This window comes from Numenius arquata, chromosome 1 (genome assembly GCF_964106895.1).
Source record: "Numenius arquata chromosome 1, bNumArq3.hap1.1, whole genome shotgun sequence".
NCBI classification, from domain to species: Eukaryota; Metazoa; Chordata; class Aves; order Charadriiformes; family Scolopacidae; genus Numenius; species Numenius arquata.
In genome coordinates this window covers 44,663,653-44,688,563 of record NC_133576.1, presented here as the reverse complement: position 1 = coordinate 44,688,563, position 24,911 = coordinate 44,663,653, and the positions used below count along the sequence as shown (strand labels likewise).

Sequence of the window (24,911 nt, the reverse complement as noted above, 5' to 3'; positions counted from 1 at the left end):
CGTTAGCGGCAGCTCCCCGCCGCGGCCGGGCCGGGCCTGCCCCGCCACACCGCTGCTGCCGCCGCCGCCGGCACCACCACTCCGCGCACGCGCGGTAACGGCACCGCGTGGCGCGAGCAGCACTCGCGCGCCCAGCCAGGGTGGGGGAAAAGGAGGCGAGGCCCCCGCCGCTCCCCCAATGAAGGGGCTGGCGGCCCCGCGCGCATGCGCAGGGAGCGGCGCCCTCCCCCCTCCCGTGCCCGGTAGAAGTGTTTCCGGCGCGGCGGCTGTGACGTGCGCGGTCGGCGCCGGGCTGTCCGGCGGGCGGGCGGTGGGAGATGGCGGAGTATCTGGCCTCCATCTTCGGAACAGAGAAGGACAAGTGAGTAGCCCATCCTCACCCTACCACCCCCCTTCCCGCGCCGTCGGTGCCCCGGGGCTGGTGGGGGGGGGAAGGGAGGAGGCTGGCGGCAGGTTCCGCGGGGACGCGCAGCGCCCGTCCGGGCGGGCGGCCTGCACCGACCGCGGCGGTCAGCCTGCCCTCCCTCTTCCCCCTTTCCCCTCCCCCCCTCCCTCCGCGGTGGGGGGGGGAGGGGAGCGGCCCACTTCTTCTGCTGCTGCTTCAGGTGCCTTATGGCACCCCCGGCACCGGGGCGCGCGCCCGGGAGTGTGCGTTCCCCCCCCCCCGTGCCCCCCCCTCGCCACCTCCGCGCGCTGGAACGTGGCGGCGCGCGGCCGCGGAGGGAAGAGGAAGCGAGGCGGGCGCGCTCCCCTCCCCCCCCGCCCCCCCCCCCCCCCCCCCCCGCCGCGTGCCCGCGGCGGTCTCTCTTCCCCTCCTCTTCCCCCCCCCTCCCCCCCCGCTGGAGCGCGCCTGCGCGCGCCGCCAGGACCGGGGCGGGAGGGAGGGAGATGGGGGGCGCGCGCGCGCGCTCCGCTCGCCGCGTGGGGCCAGCGCGTGCCCGCGCCGCCAGCCCCGCCCATGCGCTTCCCTCTCCCCTTCCCTCCTGGGCCGGGCTGGGTCTGTGATCCATGGGGATTTCTCCTCCTCCTCCCCTCTCTCTTCCTCCTCCTCCCTCGCCGCCATGCGGGCGTGCCCGCGCCTCGTGGTGTGTTGCCGCGTCCTCCTCGTCCCCGTCATTCTCCTCCCCCCCCCGCCTCCCCGCCCTCTCCCCACGCCGGCCGCGCTTCTCGGGAGCGGCCGGGGCGGCTTGGGTGCCGATCTTCCCGCCGGAAAGGGCCTCTCTCCTTCCCCTTTTGTTCGCGTCCCTGCCCCTCGCAGCAGCAGCCCCGAGAGCTTCTGCTCTGCTGCAAGGACAGCGACTGGTTATTTCTCCCCCCTCCCCAGGGTGCGGAGGATTTGCCCGACTGCTGCATCCTGATCCTCAGGCTTCTGCCTGCAGCCTTCCACCCGTCGGGAACGTCTCTAGTTTCTCTGGTTGTTGGAAGCATACTTACAAAGCCCTCCTAACGAGAATTTGGTCACCGTCGGCCTGACCAAACCAACGTGTTTTTCCGCTCGTAAAAATGAAAGGGGGCATCGATGTGCTGCTGCTGGACTAAATTACTCTTGTCAGCCCCTGGCCGTGGGGCTTCTGCTTTCCTTCTGCTTTGTAGCGCTACGTGCCAGTTCCAATTCGCTCGACTGTCAGAAAAGCAGTATTGGCAGCCTCCCTTGAGCTCTGTTACTGTAGCCTCCTTTCTGATATAGTGCATTACAGTTTAACAGTATTAGTATATGCCAATACAGCACGCATGGAAATCCAGTACTGGGCTTACTTTCTATTCAAAAAGCAAGCAGAGCTCTCCAGAAAAGTCCTGAAGTTGGAGGCACTATTGGAAATTTTATAGTTAGATATTTTTTTTGTTGCAGGGTAGAATTCAGAAAAGACAGTAAGTATACTGTAATGCTAAGTATATATTTTCAAAAACATAATGAAGAGTAAGCATGTCACAATTTTACAGTAGAATGTTTTGCTAGAGATCAGATATGCTTTAGCATTTTATTATTCCTTCCCTCTATGAGTTAATGTTGGTTACACAGGATTGTGGAAAGAATTGGTGTTAACTATGAGTATGGGAATAATAATCTTTCTTCCAGGAGAATTCTTATATTTCACTTACCCATATATAGCCCATAATAGTTTTCTTGCCCTTCAGAATTTTGCATTCAGTTTTCTCAGTTAAGGTAACTGAACCTCCTTATGGTTTTCTTTCATCATTCCATGTGAGTTGCACTTATATGTGAGAGTTTTACTAGCATTCCTAAAACAGCGAAGTTTCGAAGGTGTCATGAGATGATAGTTAATTCAAGAAAAGCTTGTGTTTTAAAAAATTAAATGCTTAATTTTAAAATTATTAACTACGTTTGTGGAAGTGACTTAATTGAATGAATTTCTTTTGCTTATGTGCATTCTCTCTGTAACACGATTTTTCTCTTACCTGAGTAATTTCAAATTCTGTGTTGGCAGCAGTCTGAGTTACCCTTACAATATAACTTTAAACAGGTGGTTTATAAAACATTAGGTATGTGCAACTGTGTCAGCTTTAAAGCAGGTTATATTGTTTAGACTAGAGGATTGCATGAACTAAGGCACAACCATATAGTTCATAGCGTGACTTTTCAGACTGTTTTTCACATTATTTCCTGTCCCATCACCTAGTGAAACTGATATAAAGACAAGAGTGGAGAACCGGAAGGGTAAAACAGTAGTGATCGCTTCTGTCCATGGTGGTGTCTCAAATGCACTTTGGGTTTGAGTAGTGGGTGAAATTGATTACATAACTTGTTGTAAATCAGGTGTAAAGAGGAATGAATATGAACAGATTTACTGTAATGCTTTTCTATACCATTTTGATTTATTTTTTTCTGTGTTACTTCTCTACATCAAGGTAAAGGCATTTAGGGCATATGTTTTATAGGAGTTGCATATTAGTGTTTTCTCTTCCAATGTGTAACTACTTTGGGTTTTTTTTTTTAATTGCAGAGTCAACTGTTCATTTTATTTCAAAATTGGAGCTTGTCGTCATGGAGACAGATGTTCTCGGTTGCACAACAAACCAACATTTAGCCAGGTTTGTTTTCCTTTTGTTTTCTCTCTCTTGTGGAAGTATATTCTTTCTTTAAAACGTAGATTCTCAGATACAAGTGAATAATAACCAAGCTCCAGATTAACTAGTATGCTTTTGGCCCCAGTTTATATGGGTTTTTGCTTTTTTGGGGGTATATTTACTTCTCCCAGCATTTCTAATTATCTCCTGTCACCCTTAATGGCTGCAGGAAGTGATGCTGTTGTAAGCTTGCCTGTAGTAGAGACCAACCAGTGCTAACTTTCAGGTGAGTGTGCCTTCTCAGTGGTGTTTAGGCACTTAAACCATCCCAGATTTTTTGAATCACACACAATGGCAGCATATTCTGCCTATCTCAAAGGTGTTAACTCAAGTCCCTTATGCATATAGTAGAAGAAAACTAATTAATAAATAAAAGCGACTCTTCTGTCGTTACATTTGCTCTCTGACCCAGGCTTTTAAATTTAAAGAGTAACTTACTTGCTTTGAATGTGAAAGAATTGTTTTTTGAAAACAGCTTGCCTGGTTGATGAGGGTATATACGTCAGTTGACTTGACGGATTATTTAATCTTTGGCTATGTGAATATTGTAAGAGGCACGATGTGTGACTGCCTGTCGGCAAAAAACCAAAAAGTGCAGTGGATGGTAGGGTCTTTATTATTATGAGCTCTGTAGTTTTAAGAAGTTACATTCCTGGAGAATTGTATGCTTTGCCTTTTTCTATCACTGCTGATTGTTAAGGTATACAGGTAAATAGATTTCTTTGGGTGTATCGTGTATGATACGCGTGCCTATGGAGCTGTTGCATTATCAGCGGTTTCACCTACAAAAGTAAAATCTACATAGCAGTGGAGTCCTCTGCTAGTTCATTTTAGCTGACTTGGAGCAGGATTGATTAGAATAGTGGGCTGGTGTTGGTTTGAGAAGAATAGGGAGGCAAGTACTGTCCACGTGACTGGAGTTCAGAGCAGTGGTGCTCATGAAGTTAAACTTTGAGTACATGAGTGGACAGGGTAGTTCTAGGAGGGCCTGTCTAGGTTACTGATCGGTAGGGAGGGACTACTGCTGGCACTTTATTTACAAAACCAGTTTTCCAGCTCTGGGAACGTAATAATTTTTAATGTAAACACCATATTACAAAATGATGTTGTCCATTTTCAAAACTGCTCCATGTTGCTGACCTAAATGGAGAGAGGGCTGAAATGTGACTTGTTGTTTAGAGACCTGAATTTAGGTCACTGGCTACTACAAAATATTTCTAAATCAGACAACCTCCATGGTAGCTGTCTTTAAGTTAAAAACAAAAAAAACCTACCAAACAACTTTTTTTTTTTTTACAAAAATCTTTGTGTGCAACAATGGTTTCCTCTGTTGATGCAGTCTTTAGCTTTGCTTCAGAAACTGCTGTTAGCCACGCTAGCTGAAGTGGGTCAGGAGGGTATGTCGCATTCATCCAGGGATGTCTGGGACCGCTACAGCATCGCGCCTGGCAGATGCACTGTATTGTAATGTCTCAAACCTACCTGGCAGACATGTAGGCTTCGCTACAGAAATCTTTATTTGTATGCAGACTGATAATCAGCTGTGATAGAAAATAGAAGAACTGATATCTTACCAATGGGAAGTTACTGGCACAATATTTTTACCTTGCGTTGCTATTGCTGGTGGCAGCTACTTTATAGAAAAGCTGTGTTAGGAAAGGTCATGCAATCCAGGGTGATCAAATTACCGCCAATCAGCAGAAACACTGTAACTATATGCCTGTTTCTGGCTCTCTCCAATTGTAGGCTAAAACATAAGTATTTTAAACCTGGGCCACAGAAGCACAAAGCTTTGGTTGGTGTGATCGTACCCATGATAAAAAAAAAAAGTGTGATTTTTTTTAAATGTGATGTTACGGATTTATTTTTTTTTAACATGTTAAGTGGGCAGCGTATGTAGGTATGATATTGCTAGTCCTGTGACTTGTTTAAGCTCTGATTTTTTTACTGTGACTAATAATAATGCCTAAGATAAAATTATTTGGGGATTGTGATTTGTACTAACGTTGAGCTTGTATTTTAAGTAATCAAATTTCAATTTTTGAGCTGCTTACAGTGATGTGGACGTTTGGATTTTTTTTGTAATATTAGTTTACTAACTTAAACATGGTTTGTTTTTTCAGACAACTTGATTTTAAGAAGAACGGTACAAATGTAAGGTTTCAAGTCTGCCTGGGCTAATTCTTCAAGTAAAAAGCAGAAGGGCTAAAAGGATATTGTCCTTATTTGAAGGATCGGAAACATGTGAACCCATGATGCTATTATATTATTTAAACAGAAATTCCACCAAGAAATTCCTGATGCCAAAATGAGATGTAGCTCTTGCCCAAAAACCTTACTGTAACATTTTAGACTCTCTGGCATTATGTATTATATGCTGTGCACATAACACTATTTTTTTTTCCCCCTAGACTTACAATAATGAATCTGATCTTGAAATCTAGGCATCTCTATAATATCACGTAGTTTCAAGTTTTAGGTTCCCGTGCCTCACAATTCCCATTTTGAGGATAGCTGTTGAGACAAATGCAGCTCTTTCTTGGTGGTCAATTAAAACTGTTTTCATAATATGATGGTCTGGATGCAATTTTGGAAGATATTCTGCAAATACAAAAGGAAGTCTTAAGAATAAAATATTACTTTTAGCTGTTTGCAAACAAGTTGTCTCTTTGCAATTGTCTATTATATGCACAGCAGCCAGTAGAATTCCCCTTTTTATTTTTTTTCCCCGCAGACCATCTTGATTCAAAACATCTATCGTAACCCCCAAAACAGTGCACAGACGGCTGACGGCTCACACTGTAAGTCCCACAGTTGGAGAAATTTTTTTAAAGAATGGTGTTAAAGAGCCCACTCCTAATTATGAGAAAATAATGTTGGCTTCTGAGCTGCTGACATAAAGCTGTTGCAAACAGGACAAGTGACGGAACTCTTCTTGCGCATAGATCAAGAACTTGTCAAATGTGTGCAATTCAGAATGCAGAATTGACTGCTTAAATTTGATTTGGTGCAAGTTCTCTTTTGCCCTGCAGAGAGAACCTCATTTCTTAGTAACACTGCATTTTTTTTTTAAAAGGTTAACCTGCAGACATTTCTCAAATTCTTGATTTAACAAAAAAATAATAAATAGGTATACATGTGATGTACGGTAAGTTTCCCAAAACTGTGGGTTTTCTGTTATCTTAACGTTTTTAGGAAAATGGAGATTTCATGTTATGCTGTAATTATTGTATTACTTGCCTTCCTGGCTTTTGCTACTGAGAAACTATTCAGTATAACCAAATTCAAACAAACTACTATGCTTGTAATTTCAATACTGTGTTTGGATGCCATCTATTACGTACCTGCCTGAAATCTTGCAAAACCCTTCTATATTAATATTGGTGAACAAAATTTTTAAAAAGATACAATAATGGAGTATCATGAGATCTCTATTACTTTACAGTGTTAGGTTCATTCAGAAAGGTCACCAGCTAAGTGAAAGTTCTCCTTCTTGGGAGAGAATAACCACCTCTCTTTTCAGCACAGACTCGGCTAAAGCGACCCTAAAGGAAACCGGTTTCTTGTTAAAATTATTTTCCATAATATAAAGTTGTTGCGTTTTGTATTTCAGACCATTGCCCTCTTGAACATTTACCGTAACCCTCAAAACTCTTCCCAGTCTGCTGACGGTTTGCGCTGTAAGTTCATACAAGTTCCTTCACTGGTTCCCTGGGCTTGATTGTCAGAGCTCAGTGTCGACTTAAGCTGGTCTACCATTTTAGTTTAACAGATCAAACTGACCACGTTTCATTAAATGTGTCCAAAACAAACACACAAAAAAACCCAACCAACCCACCAAAACCTTTTTTTGTGCTGCTCACCTTCCTCCCTACTCCTAAAATTGTGAGGGGAATCTGAGTACCATCTATTAAATCAAAAAGGGTTGAAATTGTACTTCCCTTGTAAAGCAGTCTTGTTTGCACTGCTTTCTTCTCACCACCTTTCTCCTTGCCAGTTGCCTGCATCCTAGGAATGCTTTTCTGTATGTTTTGTGTTACCCATTAGGTTCCACTCTCTAAAAGAGCAGGACAATGACACGTTGACTTCATCCAGAACAAATTTCCTGCTCTGTAAATGTTAAGAGAACTTGAATTTGAAGCTTTGCATGCAGAAATTTGTCCTAAGTTAATGCAGTTTCCATTTAGAGTCTACTTTGGAAGAATACACTTTGACTGACAAACGCTTCCCTTCTGGCAGCTGTCCTTTTTGGATGGGTGCATGCTTAAAATTCCTTCCATGCTTTGAAAATTCAAATTCCAAAACCAAGTTGCACATTTACCTAGGAAAATACATCTTTAAAAGTACTTTTGAGGAGGGGAAAGCATTTGGGTATGGTCATGAACTAATTTAATGACGCCTCATGAGGTAGGAGTGGGCGTAAAAAAACACACCTGCCATGAGACTGGCAGAAGTTAAATGACCAGGATTGTTGATCTGCGATTACTGATATATCATTGTGATTGAATCATCAATATTAGAAAAAGAATTAAAAAAAAAAAAAAAAAAACAACAAACACTTTAGGACCAAAAAGGATCGGTGTTACTTTCTAACTAATATTTCTTGTTGAAGTGATTATTGACTGTGTGGTAATAAAGCTTTGTTTGGTTATTCCTTTTTTTTGACTGTTGGATTATAGACTAGTTCAGATTAGTTACCAGCATTTGATTAGACACGCTTTGTGGAATCAGCCACTAACTTAAAAGTCAACACTATCTCCTGCTTCTAAAAGTAATAATGGCCCAGTGAAGTAATTTGAGGGTTTTTTTCACACAATCAAGCTAGATACATAATGAGCTATGTAAGTTTGTCCAGATGCTTAAACAGTTCTATTGGTTTGTAGCTTTCTTGTTGCAGATGCTTAGTAGTTAATGCTTTTTCAGTAAACCGAAAACCGTACAGTTGGGTATTTCCACTCTGTCCCTACATTCTCAATGCGCTGGTAACTAATTTGCACAGAGTTAACAGCAGTTTGGTCTGTGGAGCTGTTTAGATTGTACAGTTGTAAGAGTCTTGAACAGATTCTCTAGTGTTCTAAATGCTGGTATTCGACTTTAGTTTGTCTTGACAAGTGGGTAGACATGTAACAGAGCCCAGCTGTACCTCCTGTGGTAGAGCTGGAGCTCTGTTATCAGTAGGTTTGCTGAAACTCCTGGCTCCCTCTTTTGATATTTGTCCCTACTTAAGTACTGCATGTATTTTAAATTGATGACTTGGGTAGTTATTTAATGCTTTTGTTATTGTTGCTTAACTGTCTTCCTTTCTATTGCCGTCGTAGAGGATTAACCTTAGTTTTGAACAGCAATAGTTTTCCTGAGTATTTTAATTAGTAATTGGGCTTCTCAAGGTTCAGATACCAGTAGCCCTGGAACATGAATGTTTATAAAGCCTGTGCATATGTATGCTTCCCGCTTTAGAAGGACATTCAAATAGCCATTAACTAACTGTTGCTTATGATCTCCTAATTTGACAATGGAATCTCCTTATAGTTTTTTAGCGCTTGTCCATCTGGTAAAAAGTAGTTATTCCCAGTGTGGCTTACAAAGCCGCTGTCTGATATCTTTAAAAAAAAAAAATACTAAAAAATCATTAGGTGTTAGTAAGCTGTGATCAGTGGTGTTGGCAGAACCTTAGAAATATAGTTAAGTATTAAACTGTCTAGAAATACTGGTTTAATGTTTGATATTTGCTTAATTTGCTATATAACCACGGGGAAAAAGCAAGCTCTTAAAAGCAAGCATAAATGCAGAAACATTGTTAGCCTAAACTATATAACAAATGCCCCTCAGCCTTCTTCAGGAGGTGAGCTGGGTAGAAGAAAAGTAATTCAAGTTCCAGTGTGTGGCTGGTTAATATTAGAACTTTTGAAGAAAAATGTAAGGTTTGTCCAATTGGTAATACTAACCAAAAATGACTGAGCCCAAAACATCTTTTTTTCATAGCAGCCCAAAGTGAATAAACTCAGCTTTGTTGGCTCAGTTTCTTGTCTTCCACATTCGGTGAACTAAAACAGTAGTGTTTGTAATTTAAAGGCTAGAAAATTTTTATAGCATAAAATGCAGGTGTCGTTTTAAAACCATTCCGCTTGATCCTAATAAACTACTGAACTGCTGAAGAGCTAATTCATTAGGCTTTAATGTGTACAGCTTAATGTAGTTTAAAATGCTGTAGACTGGAAGAAATAAATTTATTTTTATATTCTTAAAGCTTTGAAAAATCAGCCAAACTTACATTTTTTTCAGAGCAGCAGGCAAGCAGTGCTTATTTGTAAAGTCCAGCTTGGAGCATGAGAATAATCTAACCTGAATATATGGCTGGCTTGTCTTGCACTAAAAGGTGTTCTGCAGGACTACAGAAAAACTGATATTCAAAATTAAATTAGAAACTTGCTCTCTATTGTAAAGCATTATGGTACCCTTCTTTGAGAGCGCTGAGAAAAGTGTGTCATTTCAATAACTATTTTGAGCAAATTTAAAATAAAAAATTCTGGACTATGTTACATTGTGAACTCTCAAATCCTAGTGTATACACTGGAGAGGTGTATATGTTAAAATGAAATTCCGCCTTTAGGAAGAGGAACACTAAATTGTTACGCTATAAGATATGCAAATGTGAAAAAGCACTTGCCTTCTGTTTAAGTAAAATTGTTCGTAGATAGAAGGTGGGACTGTACATTAAATTTAAGTGATATTTCAAAGTAATTCCTTTGCCCTTCCTTTAAATTTGTGGCATACAAGTTTGGTTCTGATTAAAACTTGTTTTGATTTGATCATGTCAATGTAATGTTTTGACATATTACTTTAGGGACTCAAAGCTCTTCACGCACACTTATTTTTAATATTCCTATTAGTTAGCTCCATGCTACATGGTGTCTTTTATGCTCCAGACGGCCTCTCTAGATTGTTTTGTAGTATGATCAAAATCTCTTCCTTATTTATAGGCTCTAATTGATATGACTCTTGATTTTTACAGGTGCTGTGAGCGATGTTGAGATGCAGGAACATTATGATGAATTCTTTGAGGTATGTAAAAGATGTAAAAATGCATTAAAGTGTTTGTGGATTTGTTGACACAAATGAGATTCAGTGTCTAGCACAATTAGGTGGATTCAGAGAAAAGTGCTTGTTTCCTCAGGTGTTCATATAAAACTTTAAAACTTTTGGTGCTAAATATTTCCTGGTATAGCTAGATATCAGGAATATAACTATTCCTTGGTTAGATTAGCTTCAGTGTTACTGCTTATAATAGACTTTGTTTAAAAATCAGCAACTTAAGCCATGTAGCATTTTGATTCCATAATCCCCTTCTTCCCTGGAAATTTAAAATAAACTTAATTTGCTTCTAGACAAACAAGTAAAACTATAGCATCAAGGCTTATATGTAATGTTTTCAGTGCATCTTATGTATTCTGTAAATACTATATGCTTACTGTTTTCCATAGCATTTTATTGTATCCTGTTAGTGCTGTACTTACAGATGGACACAGTACAGGCCAAGCAAGTACTAATTTTAAAATCAGAAATGTACAAAAGTATTTTCTTTTTTTTTAAAGGAAGGCATTCTTTGGTATTTACTAACTGCTAAATGCAATACTTCTGTAGTGATGTGCTGCAAACTTCTAATTGGCTGCTTTGTGTTTAGGAGGTCTTCACAGAAATGGAAGAAAAATACGGTGAAGTTGAGGAGATGAATGTTTGTGATAACCTTGGAGATCATCTAGTTGGAAATGTATATGTGAAGGTAGGATAAAGTGTCATGTTTATATAATCAATAGGGGTGGTATTTATTGATTTATAATTTTAAAAAGCTACCTTACGCTTGTAGACTTTGTGAGAGCAGCTCTTCAGGATATAAGCTCCTCTCGCACTTCACAATATAAAGTAGAAAGAGGGAAAATGTGAATAGAATCTAAAAAAATTTTAAGAGATGAGAAGCTTTCTTGATAGTCAAAATCCTGTGTCATTTTCATAAAGATTAACACTTCTTTTTTTACATTGTTACAAACACAGTCACCACTGCTGGACTGTTTAGTTTGCCAAGATTAATTTGGGGTCTGTCTTCCCACCGCACTGCCTTTTAAGCACTTCATTATGAGAAGAGGTTTATTCGCAACAGGTGTGTTTATTTTCAACAGCTGCATTTATTTTCTAACTTCCCAGTTAAACAAAGCATCTTGTAACCAAGTTACATTTGGCAGTAGCTGGGTGATTTAAGGTGCAAACTGGAGCCATTTAGGTTTGGTTCTTAAAAATCAGTGGTATCTCTTTGAATAATGAGTACACAGTTGTCACCTCCAGAAATTTGATTGTGTGTACAGTGTTGGGCATGTGTGAGTTTACTGTACATTCCCTTAAGTGGAAAGTATTTTCATGCCTAAAATTCTCAGCTTTGTAGGTCATAATGACAAAGTTGTTTTTAAAAATTTTTAAATGGTTAGCTGTGAAAGAGTTTCAAATTTAGATTTTACATTCATCGTAAAACAGGATCAGATTTTTGTAAATTCTAGTTTAAGTGAATGAGTTCTCATGCAGATTTCTCTTAAATATTTGAAAAAAAATTCGTTACATTTGGAGCATTATTAGAAAATACTCATATGCATTCTTTGTTAGAAGTTGTACTAAGAAAACACAATGTCTTCTATCATATCTTCTAATACAAGCCACAAAACTTGAAAGTCCTAATAGAACATAATTAAGAGAAAATATTGGTGCTGTGATTAGCTCTGAGTCCTGATTAATGAAAAGCTAGCATCTTTACCCTTCATTTGATGGACTGTCCCAGGAACTCTGAAGTAGCTTCTAGTTTGATTACTAGTCCTAAGCGTCAGATGCAACTGATTTGATAAGAATCTTTGATCTACTTCTGTGTAACATAAGAAAATGTTAATTTTGCTTTTAGTTTCGCCGTGAAGAAGACGCAGAGAAGGCTGTGATTGACCTGAACAACCGCTGGTTTAATGGACAGCCCATTCATGCTGAGCTTTCACCTGTGACTGACTTCAGAGAGGCCTGTTGCCGTCAATATGAAATGGGGTAAAAAGTGACTTCCTGTTTGCCTGTGACAGTATCTTTGAAATGCTTGCACAGACAGGGTGGTTGCTTGGGTGTGGCTTCTGCATGTAGCTTAGTGTAGGAAGAAAACCACTTCAGGAAATTGTAACATAGAGAACCTGCAGTCAACTCTTGACACTTAACATATTTTTAGGATTTTGATCTAGGAGTGAGTCAGTGTCAGTAAATGATGCTTGCAGTTTACTGGTTTTCATGTTAGAGGTGATTAACTTTCAGATGGGTAGAGGTCCAGTAGGGCTTAGGGCAAACAGAGACAGTGTAGAGCTGGGAATTTTAACTGTCTCTCTTGAATTCTGTTTCAGAGAGTGTACACGAGGAGGCTTCTGCAACTTTATGCATTTGAAGCCCATTTCTCGAGAGTTAAGACGTGAGTTGTATGGACGTCGTCGTAAAAAGTAAGTTTGCTTTTAAACACTATTAAAACGGTTAAATTAAGGATCAGTTGCTGAAAATTGTGAAGGCAAATCTTTAAACTGAAGTCCTCTGTTTATTCTAATGCAGTTCTCACACATGCCAATGAAAGGGCATCAAGTAAAGCTAAAAAGTGGCCACTTTATAACAAAGGAATAGGTCTTTCTTTTGAAAGTTACGGTGCTTCTTGCTCAGTGGTGCTGTGGATGCTGAAGGTTGATGTGGCTTCAAGGGAAGGCAAACTTCAAGGAAAAGAATATTCACTGAGTTACTAAATACATAGGACCTGCGTGAACTTCAGATCTCCCAAACTGCAACCTGTCATAGGCAGACATTATTTTGGAGAAGCATTGCTTTACATCTCTTCTCTATTTGATTATCTTCTAAATGTATTTGCTTGTGGCCCCTGTTAGAAGCCAGCTACTTGGCTAATGGGCATTTTGGCAGAATTGGATTGGCCCCTTCCAGCATTATGCACAGTCAAGCATATCTATAGATTATATTCAGTACCCAGCCTTGTTTGTTTTTAACAGTTAAGGGCTAACTCTTTTAGCCAGTATTCATTCCTTAGGGTTAGTAACAGGCAGTCACTGTATTGAGCTCACATTTTTACTAACGCTAGCCTTGCAATGTGACCCTTCTTGGTAGGAATTCTAAGTAGGGCAAAGGAATAGTAATTTTGCTTAATGGTAAAAAAAAAGATGGTGATAAATACATTTTATTATGTATTTATATTATTTATTAAGGTACCTTGTAGAAAGGCTTATACTACAGCTGTTGCTATGATACCTGTCTTGTGGATGGTTCACTTCAAACTGGATTCAATCCACTTGCTTTTAGGACCTTACTATTTAGGACAGGCATATAAAATTGTTGAGCTTCCTTTTATATAGAGCACAGTTTTGTAGGTTTTTCAGTCACAGAAGGAGCCTGGGATTGTGAACATGTTTTTCCTATAAATGTCTCTAATTGGCAGTGTCTTAGAACTTGTGAGGATGAATTTAACTTTGGAAAAATGTAGATTGTGTTGCTTAGGCATATGCATTTGTGCCTAAACACTTTCCTGAAATATCCCAATTAATATTAATTTAAACTAAAATATAAGCTTTCAAGATGTTTGATAAGAAAATAAAAAAGCATATTTTGTCTAGCTTTGTGATCACTTTCACAAGTCTGAATCTGGATCTTTTGACCTTAGTAAGGCTAATTAAAAGGTAACACCTTTTAGTGCAAGAAAGATCAGACTTGTGTTTTTGGCTTTGGAAGATGATTGTTTTACCGATAGCCCAATTTCAGTCTGTGGTAAAACATGAAGTAGATGAATCCTCCATCCAATTCTGTCTTTATTAGCCTTATTTAAATTCTTTGTGCAGCTAAAGCTGTCACAAGTAAAGATGTCACAATATCAGTAAAGCTTGATATTAAAAAGTCTGTTCCTTTCAGTGGGGTTTCACAGGTAGACTGTATAAACTTGGCTGACATGAAAGTAGTTCTACATGGGATGAAATATATCAAAGTTTTTCAAGTAGAAAAAAAGTTGGGTAAACCAGGACTTTTGAATAATAGGTTAATTTAGTAATTCTGGACAGCTCAGTGGTATGCAACAGTTACGTGTCTTTCTCATAGTAAAATTTGTCACCGCACACACTCCCACCCCAAAGCATTTCACTATGGAACAATACTCTGCAAACTTAGGACTTGTAGCATTCATTTCCCTGGGCTTTTTAGTTTTGCTGTAATTTCTAAACATATTTAAAACTGAACTCTTTACCTATTTTATAAAGTTGACTTTTCAAAAAATTCTTAAAAACATTCAAACCACTCTTTTCCTTGACAAGTGCCATATAAGCTACAAATCCATAGTACCTGTGTTAGCAGTACATTCTGGGTGGTTTTAATTTTCTTCCTGAACTTAAGTCATTGACCTCAGAGGCAGGGAAGATTATTTGCAAACGCTGATGGCTTCTAGAAGGGTTTTGGGAGTTGTGGAGGAAAAAGAACTGAATTGTACTTGCTAGTTAATGCAATTAATTTAACAGGAGTGAACTTACAAACAGGCGTAGACTTTAGCTGTGTGTTACTAAGAGTAATTAATTCATAACTGCAAAAGCAGGTGTCCCCTTCTCTTGCTGCTTTAATTAACAGCTGTGTAACAGTGCATTTGGTTCCTCTGCATACCTTTGCTTAAGTTTTGCACACCCATTATAACTGATGATTGGCAGTGAACAGCTGAGTCTTTTAACAGTATGTGTTGACTCCTTGGTATTAAGTTTGTTCTGTTTGTCAATACATGGTTTTGCAGCCTGAGTGCCAATTTACTATCCTTCTAATGCCACAATGTCTTTCTTCTCCCTCATTACTTATATCCCTAAGCATTCCGCTGTGTGGTACTGCAAGTAAATTGCTGAATGTGATGAAACAATAAAATATTCACACTTTCTTTGAAGGCATAGATCCAGGTCGAGGTCCCGTGAACGTCGGTCTAGATCCAGAGATCGTGGTCGTGGAGGTGGTGGTGGAGGAGGACGTGAACGTGACAGGAGGCGGTCAAGAGATCGTGAAAGATCTGGTCGATTCTGAGCCATGCCATTTTTACTGTATGTCTGCTAGAAAGTGTTGTAGTTTGACCAAACAAGTTCATAATGAGATTTTTTTTAAAGATGGGCTTCTGAATAAAAAATTTGTAGTGATACAGTATTCTTTGTGTAACTTGTTTCTTGTGGGGGGGAGTCTTTTTAACTGTCATTCCTCTAACTTGACAAATACCTGGATTAACTATGCCTGAGGGAAAGGTGGTAAATGTATTGGAGGAGCGCCAGTTTTGGTTTTGTTTGGTTTTTTTTTTTATTTGGGTATAATTTGAACTGTTGATGAAAATGTGTGTGTATATAATATAAAATATTATATACATAGTAAAAATAATATACTGCTTAAGAAACAGTTACTCACAAAAGTTTCCCTTTTCTGCTATGCTGTCTGCTTATTTAGGTTAGTTTAGGCACATTTAAAAGGAAGGCTGTGCGAAATGCATTTATTTACCAAGTAGAAACGCTTAGTTACAAAAATGTATGTTTGTTTGTTACCAGAAGTCTGTGCTGTCTATCAATGTGACTGTGGCATTTACAATAAATCCAATTTCTTGGTGTAAAATCTAAAGCCTATTTTCTAAGCACTCTGGAGTAGTTGAGTTGCTACTCCTGGCTGTGCCAGAGTTGATAGTTCAGTTTTTTTTTCATATGATTCTTGACTAAATTCCTTTTCTTTGGCTGGAAAGAAAGTTGCCTAGCACAGTGTGGGGAAAAATGTAGTATTTTTATTGCAGTGATTCATAATAGGCAGATGGGGTTTTTTTTAAAAAAACTCATGCTCCATGAAACATGATACATAGGATCTATTGAAGGAAATGCCAGGTCCTAAATACAAGGACCAAATTTCTTAAGACTGATTTTAGTTTGTTTTGGTGTTTTTTTTTTTTTTTTCAATCTGTGTTCTCTTAGTTGTCATTTAAGGAAATGCATTTCGTTAGTGTTCAAAGTCATAGGATACTAATTGGATGCTAGTGGAAAATAATTTTTTCCTACCTTTACTTGCTTTTTAATAGTCTGAAGTGCGATAAAAGCTAATGGATGTTAGCTAAAAAACAGCTAATGGCAGTTTCTTAACAAAGAAGACATCTTTCTTTTTCTGTCTGAGTTTTAATTGAACTGCAGAAAAGCTATGTATTGTAGGTTGTGTCTCTTGAAGAGTTAAAGCTGTAATTGAAATGTTGCTGGAACCTCTTGAGAGACAATTTGTACAATGGCTGCCTTGCAGTTTAACTTCATGTCTGCTTCTATTCAAAGTGTAATGTAGTAAGAAATTTTGGTTAGTGGTCATATTTCTGCAAGATACAACTTTATGTACATGAAGCAGTATAATACAGTATAGCTTTCCAATGGGGGAGAGAATTTGCTGGTGCTTAAGTTGATTATTATTTAAAAAAATAAACAAAAAAAGGGAAATTAATGGAAAAGGTATGGAAGCATTACATAGCCAGACTAAAAAAACAGCTTCTCTCTGCCTCCAAAATACATATAAAACCATTTTGCTCACTGGAAACTTGGAGCTGGCAAGCAAAATAATATTGAAAAATGAGCTGTTCTAAATGCATCTGCTTTGCCTCTTACAACTGAATTCCTGCACCAATTCAATTTGAATTTATTTTGTACTCATTGAATGGTTTGGCCAACCAGATTGTGGAATTTATTTTGCCAGTAACCTTTTTTAAAGAAATGTGTCTCTCTATGTGAAGATAACTTCACTGCTTAATGTTTTGTTGCAAGTACGTAAATCAAATTATGCTTTCTTTTCACTGGAAGAAATTGAACAGTGCCTGGCATTAGACAGCTGAACTGAAACCTTTGTTATTTCTGCTAGGCATTAGGAATTTAATATTGGTAATTTAGTTATTGCAGTTTACAGGATATTAATCCAGCTCCGTTTCCTGTTTAGTGAGATTTAGGATTATTAGTGAGCTAATTTAAATCTCAAGGTCAAAAAGGTGAGGATAGTCTTTCTGCTTTTTAAAACAGTATCTAGTACAATGCAGATACTATTTAAAAAGGTTTAAGATCTTTTTTTTTTAACAGCAATAATGACAGAAGCTGATTTGCTTTATAAACAATTTTAAACTAATATAAATGTGTCCCCGTAACAGCTTTCATCTGTTTATCTAAACCCTGTTAAACTGCAGGTATATTTGTGTGTGAACAGATAGCAGAAGGTTGATTTCTCCCTCCCCCTAATACAGTTTTTCTTAAGAAAGCACTCTTGAATCCCACCAAATGCATCATTTTGTGGTCTGCCTGCACAGCTACCCAAAAATTAACCGTGTAACTGGAATATGTCATAACGGGCGGTGAAAGCAATGAATGGACTGTACTGGACACTGAAAGGAAAAAAACTCAAGCACTGATCACTACCTGATTGTGTAATGATTACCTAAGGACAGCATTCAGCATATAAACTAAGCTCATGACATATCTTCGGTTACGTTCGCCTTCTAAGGCTATATACTATCAGTAAAATTCAGCAAACTTGAAATTTAAACTGCACAAATTTGGTTAAACATTTATACATGGTAGTAGTCCAAACTGTATTATACCAATACAAAGTGGAAATCCTACCTCCCCCTTCTGTTGTTGCTCACAATGTCTTCGAGTAAAATTTTTTCCCCCTCCTTCCCAAAGGTACCTACTTCTCACAAATATTTCATTGTTGGCTCTTCTGTTAAACAGTGGATCTTAATTTATGGAATTCCTTTACCTCAAATAAGTGACAGCATACAGTATTTTATGAAGTCTGAGTCAATTAGGTTGAAACTGTTAATCCCAAGTGGCTTCCTCTTTGTATTTGGCTCTTATTCTGTGAAAATGCTGCTTGTCCATGAATATGATGTATGCTGAGACTGTAAAACCAAATGGAGAAAACTTGTTCAAAATAAAGCCTTTTTTTATAAGAATCTGACAAAAATTATCCCTTTCCTTCAGATGGGATGCTGCTCTTCAAATGACTAATGAGGACATAGACTACAAAGTGTTAGCTCTTGAGCTATATTTCTTGAGTGATTCTTTGCCTTCTGCTTCTTTTAGACCCGGTGGAGCATGTCTTCAACTAAAAAAAAAAAGAAAAAAAAACTCAAAAAATAACCTCTCCATAGTTACTTCGCAAAGTTGAAGTATCAAGAGTGCAACTTGGGGTTAGGAGTTGGGGTTTGTGTCTTATTTTTGGTTAGTTTTCTTTTTTTAATGGTAAGGTTCTGGTTAAGAGATCCTGCAAGTTTCTGTTGCGGTGGTCTGTAGAGAACAAGGCGGTTCATTTTTGACAGAAGGAGTATGTTTAATGGAAGAAATGAATAACTGAGAGGGGTCATAGCTTTTTAGAGATGATTCTTCCTAACGTTGCAATTGCTCCAGCTGCGAAATTTTGGGCATGAGCAACTGCGTCCATTGCCACTATTTTATAACAGCACCTTAAACTGAATGTACTGTCTTTAGCATATTAGAAGTGAAACTGCTTTCACGGCAGTTTGGGGGGGTGGGGTGGTAATCGCTCCATTTTCCAAATGCTTTTAAGTGCTGATGCTGCTGCGCTGATGGCTGTCCCCCCCCTCCCCCAAAAATAGTTCGCTTCAGGAAAAGACCGCATAGAAACGGAATGGAGTTGGTGTGTGCTCACTTCAGCTGATGAGGAAGTAATGCCTCCTAGGTAAGGTAGAGGAGAACACTTGAAGCTGTATTTGCCATTTATTGCAAGGAGGATGCTGAGCTGTATTAGAGAGATCACGATTTTACCTTGGAGTGCATTTTGAAAAAAATCAAAATTACTGCCAAATGTCTGTAGGATAAATCAAGGCACCTTCACGTTGAGTTGATACGTGATGCATTCTAAAACTATGCACAAGTGTTTCTGAATTAGTCTGTTTAGCTAATGTTACTTTTTTTATAAATGTCTCCAAATCCTTTTTGCAATATTAAATTTATTAAATCTATACTTGGGGAAAATGGAGCGATTCTCCTCAACTATGCGAACAAACCTTCCTTGTCAGCAAGGTGCTTACCAGTTATAAAGATTTAATCTCCTGTTAACGCATGTCGTGTTTTATTTCTTATAACATTGTAACTTCCAGCAAGAACTACTAGTGAAAAGACACCGCTATCCTGTACCACAGTCCCGTAGTATTTCAGCAGCAGCAGCAGAACCACTTTAGAAGGCCGCTGTTTTCCTGCTGGAAGTTACTGCCAAAAAAGGTGTTAATTCAATTGATCTAAAGTTTCCATTGTAATTGGATTTGGGGGATCTGGTTTGAAGGGTGGGAACTAAGAAATCGGGTCTGCTGCCAACAGATAACTCTGGTAGCTCCTGGCTTCATTTCACCATATGCGAAGTGGGAGGGGGAAGGGTGTGCTTATCTCCAGCTGTTAAGACACAAATACCTGCTTCTTGGCACTGCTCTGATAATCATTGGGTTTGCTACTTTGCTACAAATTTCAGTTTTGGTGTTTGCTTTCTAACTAGATGGTTTTGACAGGACCAAAGGTAAGTTACGGGCGTTCACGCATCAGCAGAGCAGAAAGGTGGTAACTTCTGCTGAAGTGGTGGGATGCTGGAGCCCTGTAGCAGTTTGTGTGAGTATGGTTGCCCCATTGATCCAAATACCTTAAAAATACGTTCCCACTAGGAAGAGAAGGGTGTTCCTTTGGGACAAACTCATGCATTTTTGACGAAGGTATGCAGAGTGCTGTGTTCCTGAGCACTGTGAAATGGGTGTGCTGTAGGCTGCTTCCAGGTCTCGGTTTCCAAACAGCTGCTCTTTTAGTTAGGTCTGGAAGGAAGGAAAAAAAAAAACAAAACCTACTATTTTTGCTCTGGTTTCAGTGAGCCACAAGACTAAGTGGGAAGAAAGGCAGATAGTGATCAAGCCAGTCTCCCTGCCTCTTTGTTTTTCAAAGCCTTTAGTCTACCAGGCTTGGGCCTGCGGTGCTTCTGCCAGCACCTGGCTTGATTTCAAGTCTTGCTACCTATGCGACCGAATACTGGCCGTGTTTCAGATCATTCTTGCTTTCTTCCTGGAGCTGTCTTGGATTCCGGCCATGCGAAGGGAGGGAGAGAGCGAGCTGCTTCCACTGCAGCCTGTGCACCAGCCTGCCTCCTGGACCTGAGAGCTGCGGGAAGAGCCAAGGGAAGAAAGCATTCCTCCCTTTTCTACCCAGCCCTCTTTCCCTTGAGAGCTAGTACTGCTCGTGTCTAAGAGGAAGATGAGAGAGCACTTCACGGACCAAGAGAGTCCTGCATCTTCCATTATTTCCTCTTCCTTTTCCCTTCCTCTCCAGTGAACAGCGGAGGATGCTTCCTCTCTGCTTCCTCTTGTGTTGGTGGAGATAAAAGTCCTGGAGCTGCAGGGGGAAGCGACTTGATAAAGGGACTGAGGCAGGACGTGAAGAACTGATTTCTGGACAAAGCACAAGTGGAAAGTGAGCAGACTGAATTACTGACTTTGGGATTGTGTACATTAATTGTTGCATTGCTGGGCTGGGGATGGGCAAGGGAAATCCCGAAGTCTAAGACAGGCCAAAAGCTGACCAAGTAATAGTCTCAATAATGTCTGGGCCTGTCTTTTCATTCTGGAGGAGTTTGACTCATGGTTTTTGACCCTTCCGTGTGACCATGTTGACCACAACAAAGAGACATTTAATTACCCTTCTTGGCTCAGCCGCCGAGGAGGCAAGCCTTTGGTCTTTTGGACAACTCTGTGATTCTCAAACACACATGTGGTGGTAGCAGTAACACCTTAGAGAAAAGACATCTTCAGGAAAGGGAACAGACTTGTAGTGGAGGGAGAGGAGCAGATTATGTCCTCCTTGCAGTACTAGCAGATGACTGCAACAAAGTTTCTGATGGAGTCTCTCACTCCACCCTGGTATCCAAGCTTGGTTATTACAGTCTGCATTGGGTGGCTTGTCAGATGAGAGAAAAACTGGCTGGGTCATTGGGCTTAGAGAGCAGTGATTAGTGGTTCATACTCTCCCCGGAGACCAGTTATGAGTACCATATGGGGCTGTGCCGTATCTTGACTGTTTGAATTTTTTTTTTTTTTTTTTTTTTTTTTTGTTAGTCACTTAGAGGAGAAAATTTATGTGTCCTCATTGGGTTTGTGGATGACACCAAACTGGGGTGGTGTTATGTGACACGCTAGAGGGCAAGGCAGTCATCCACAAGGACCTGGACAAGCTGGAGGGAATGGGCCAGCAGGAAACTCATGAAACTGGACAAGGACAAAGTCCTACCCCTTAGGTGGACCAACCCCTGGCAGGTCACAGGCTGCTTGGCTGAGGAGCAGCTTTGCAGGTAAGGCCCTAGGGGTCACGGTGGGCAGCAAGCTGGACATGAGGCCACAGTGTTTCTGTGAAGCAAAGGAGGGGAAACTGCATCCTTGGTAGGATGAACAGGGACAGCCAACAGACTGAGTGAAGCGATTATGCCCCTCTGCTTGACACCCGTTAGACCATAGCTAGATACTGGCTACTATTTTGAGCCCCCAACAGGGAAAAGACCTCAGTAACTTGGAGTGAGTTGGTGGGGAGTGAGCCTCCAAGACAGTCAGGGGCTGGAGTGGTGGCTCTGTGAGGAGAGGCTGGGGGGACAGGGCTTGCTTATCCCAGGGGAGGGATGATTATGGGAGAACCTGACAGCCGCCACCTTATGCCTACAGGGAGGTCAGCAGGAGGAAAAGTCAGGTTCTTTACTGAAGTAATAAATTGAAAGAGGGGAGGTTCCAGCTGGATGTAGGGAAAACATTTTCTCCATGAAGTCAGGCACTGAACTGGCTGTGCAGTCTCTGTACTGGGAGGCCTTCAAGGCCTGAGCAACCTGGGTTGATCTCTAGACAGACAGTGCTTTGAGCAAGAGGCTGGACTGCAGACCTCAGGAGGTCCCTTCCAGCCTAAGCAATGTTGTGGTTCTGATGTTTACCCTAAATCCTCCTTGCTGTAACTTTGACCTTTTCCACTTTCTCCTATTGTGAAGGAACATGAAAAATTATCTATCCCCTTCCTCATTGCCCTTTAGCTAAGTGAAGATAGCTCTGCCTCTTTTCAGTTTTCTCTTTTCTGAACAACTCCACTTCTTTCAGTCTTTTCTCCTGGGCCATGTTTCTCTCTACACCTCCCTGCTGTGCTTCTCAGGCCATGTCCCACATGGGCCATATCTTTTTTGAAATGCAGCATTCCAGGTGGGACATGGTACCTCAACAAAGTGCACCAATGCTGAGAGTGCCATGTGTCCTGCAGACTATATTCCTGTTTGCATAACCCTGTATGATGTTTGCTTTTTTCACAACAGCAGGGCCTTGTTGACTTACATTGAGTTTGCATGGCACTATAGTTATACCTTCCACCCTACGCAATTGCTGCCCAGATGGCTACTCAAGCAGTTGATTGCTCCTGCCTGGCTCTAAAATTTTGCATTTGTCCTTATTGGCCAACTGCCTGTTTTACTTTCTCATCTCATTTCTCCAGTCTGTCAAAGATAATTTTGAACTATGATTCTGTCCTCCAAATTGTTTGGGGCCTCTCCCACGCAGTTAAAATGCGGAGTGGCTCTTCTTGGGCTGCTTTTTCCTCCCTTTGTATAAAAACATTTCCACAAGCTTGCGTGATAACCCTGTGCTCTCCCTTGGGCTCTTGGTAGCATCAAAGCACCACTGGTTCATTAGCCTCTCCCAAAAAGCCTCCTCCACCTGATCTTCCTCCTCCAGGGATCCTACCACAACAGCATTTACCTTCTCTCCTTCCCCCTTTCATCACTGATTGCACTTGTCCAAGGGATCTCTCTTCTCGAACCTTTCAGTTTTCAGCATGTCTACTCATCACTGATACAAGAAACAACATTCTCTGCTTGCTGCTCCTAAACAAGCTGTTTATTTCAATGTTAATACTCTAGTCAGTGTCACATCGCCGCTATGCGATTAAATTAATCATGATTTAAACTATATATCAATCTTCACCACAAGTTCTCTTGTTCCTGGGGAGAAAAATAATCCTAAGCGATGTCAGATCTCAGGAAATGGCTTAAGTGGCTCCACTTTTGAAATTGGTAGTGACCTGCTGATTTATGGGAGTTATTTGTAAGGCTGGGTTGAAGAGTAATCTAAGTGTCCCAGTGATTTGGCTCTTCCATAATGGGTCTAATTAGCGGGTAGTGGCATGGAGAGAAGCTTTGTGCATTCATTCCCAGCCACAATGACTGATTTTAATGCCACTAATGCCAGTAGCACAGCGTGGGTCATTGTTGCTGTGGATATCTTTTAAGTCAGTTTTTTAACTCAAAATTCCTAGTTTCTTGTAAGTGTTGCTAACTTACCTTCACCTGGCTGCTGACATGGTGAAGGAGATAGAATTTTGAGTGCAGAGCTGTGGTGTAATTACAAATCCCTCTCACTAGTCTCACACATTATGTTCAGAGAGTTTCCAACATGCCGAGTGCTGTCACTCTCTGAGGTATCTGTTTTACATTCTACAGGATCTGGCAAATCCATCTGTGCTGCCGACTTCGTATGTCGATGCCCATCTGCCTGAAGGTGCAGTGGCTGCTGCGAGGCTGGCACTTTTTCAGACAGCAGAGCTGACTCAGTGCCTCTTCCCTCAGTCCCTCCTGAAAGGCATAAAAGGTATGGTTATCCCTCTTTGGGTACTCTCTGTGGGTACAACTGCAGTTTTCAAACACTTGCACCCATTCTGTTTCAAATACTCATGGATTTTTGCTTTGCTGTGCTTTGCAGCTGGGCCTCACGTGTGCCCTCACGTGTGTCTCGTGTTTTTTCTGATACCCATTTCTAGGGCCAGGTGTTCTTGACCTCACCGTTTTCACACTCTGCAGTCCCCTTGTGCCATTCTGTAATTTAGCTACACCAAATGCAAGCTAGAATCTGATTCCAATTTTACAGTTGATGTTTTTCATCATAGTGGGGCTAATGGTTACTTGTGCAAACCTCACTTTACATGCATATTTCAGACATAATTAGCTAGGCAAACTGCGATTTAAAGTAAAAAATTGTCCTGTTTTAACAGCAGTATTTTCTAGTAAATCTTTAGGAAAATAACAACGTGGAATTCAAAGTAGGTTTACATCTACTTTGATCCAGAAACAGGCAGGGAAAAAGTAATGTAATTTGTCATCACCATGGATTTTTTTCTGTAATTTGTGTGGATTTTTAGCATATATAGTGAAACGGCTGCCGCAGTGTCACTGTTTATTTAAGACCAATATAAAATACCCGGCTCTTCTCTTGATTTGTTTTTAATTGCTCGGTGCTTTTGCTGTGATTTTTCATAAGTTTCACCCCATATTCTAGTCATGGTCCATTTTCTTACCAGAGAGACTCTTGACTTTGTAACCCTACGACTGGTCATTCAGTTTCAGACCAGGCACATCCAGTTGTAAAGTCTCGTTTTACCATTTGATTAAAGCATCCTGTGCCTTTTTATTTTTTATATAGCATGCAATACTCTCCAAATAGCTACACTATGTAGTATCTGTATGTACAGATGGAGACATACAATCGTCTCCACTCCTTCGATTACCTAAAACACATGGAACACTTCAGGGTGAATCATGTTCTAAAATAAAGCTACCTTGAATTGCTTTTCTCTTTATTGGTATCTTTTGTGTAAGATACAGAAGAAAGGGCTGCTTGGACTTTCTACAGCAACAAGGTATGTTCTTGAGATGTTTCACTCTGGTAAGTCATTTTTGGTATCTCATGC

The 24,911-nt window shown here is 40.6% G+C and overlaps 1 protein-coding gene across 9 annotated transcripts; it reads left to right on the top strand.

The window, feature by feature from the left end:
* Positions 1 to 273: 273 nt before the first annotated feature.
* On the top strand, positions 274 to 18,104 carry U2AF1 (U2 small nuclear RNA auxiliary factor 1). 9 transcript variants are annotated; one of them, XM_074159677.1, is made up of 9 exons: positions 274 to 361; positions 2,964 to 3,051; positions 5,822 to 5,888; positions 6,701 to 6,767; positions 10,100 to 10,149; positions 10,769 to 10,867; positions 12,026 to 12,159; positions 12,501 to 12,593; positions 15,057 to 15,755. In XM_074159677.1, the coding sequence occupies exons 5-9, from the start codon at positions 10,120 to 10,122 to the stop codon at positions 15,187 to 15,189; spliced, it is 489 nt and encodes a 162-aa protein (XP_074015778.1). In that variant the 5' UTR covers positions 274 to 361; positions 2,964 to 3,051; positions 5,822 to 5,888; positions 6,701 to 6,767; positions 10,100 to 10,119; the 3' UTR covers positions 15,190 to 15,755. The 9 variants fall into 9 exon arrangements, with proteins under 9 accessions (XP_074015778.1, XP_074015743.1, XP_074015752.1 ...); XM_074159668.1 differs by lacking the exon at positions 5,822 to 5,888 and adding an exon at positions 1,325 to 1,869 and having other exon boundaries at positions 299 to 361; XM_074159709.1 differs by lacking the exon at positions 6,701 to 6,767 and adding an exon at positions 1,325 to 1,869 and having other exon boundaries at positions 310 to 361.
* The last annotated feature ends 6,807 nt before the right edge of the window (positions 18,105 to 24,911 follow it).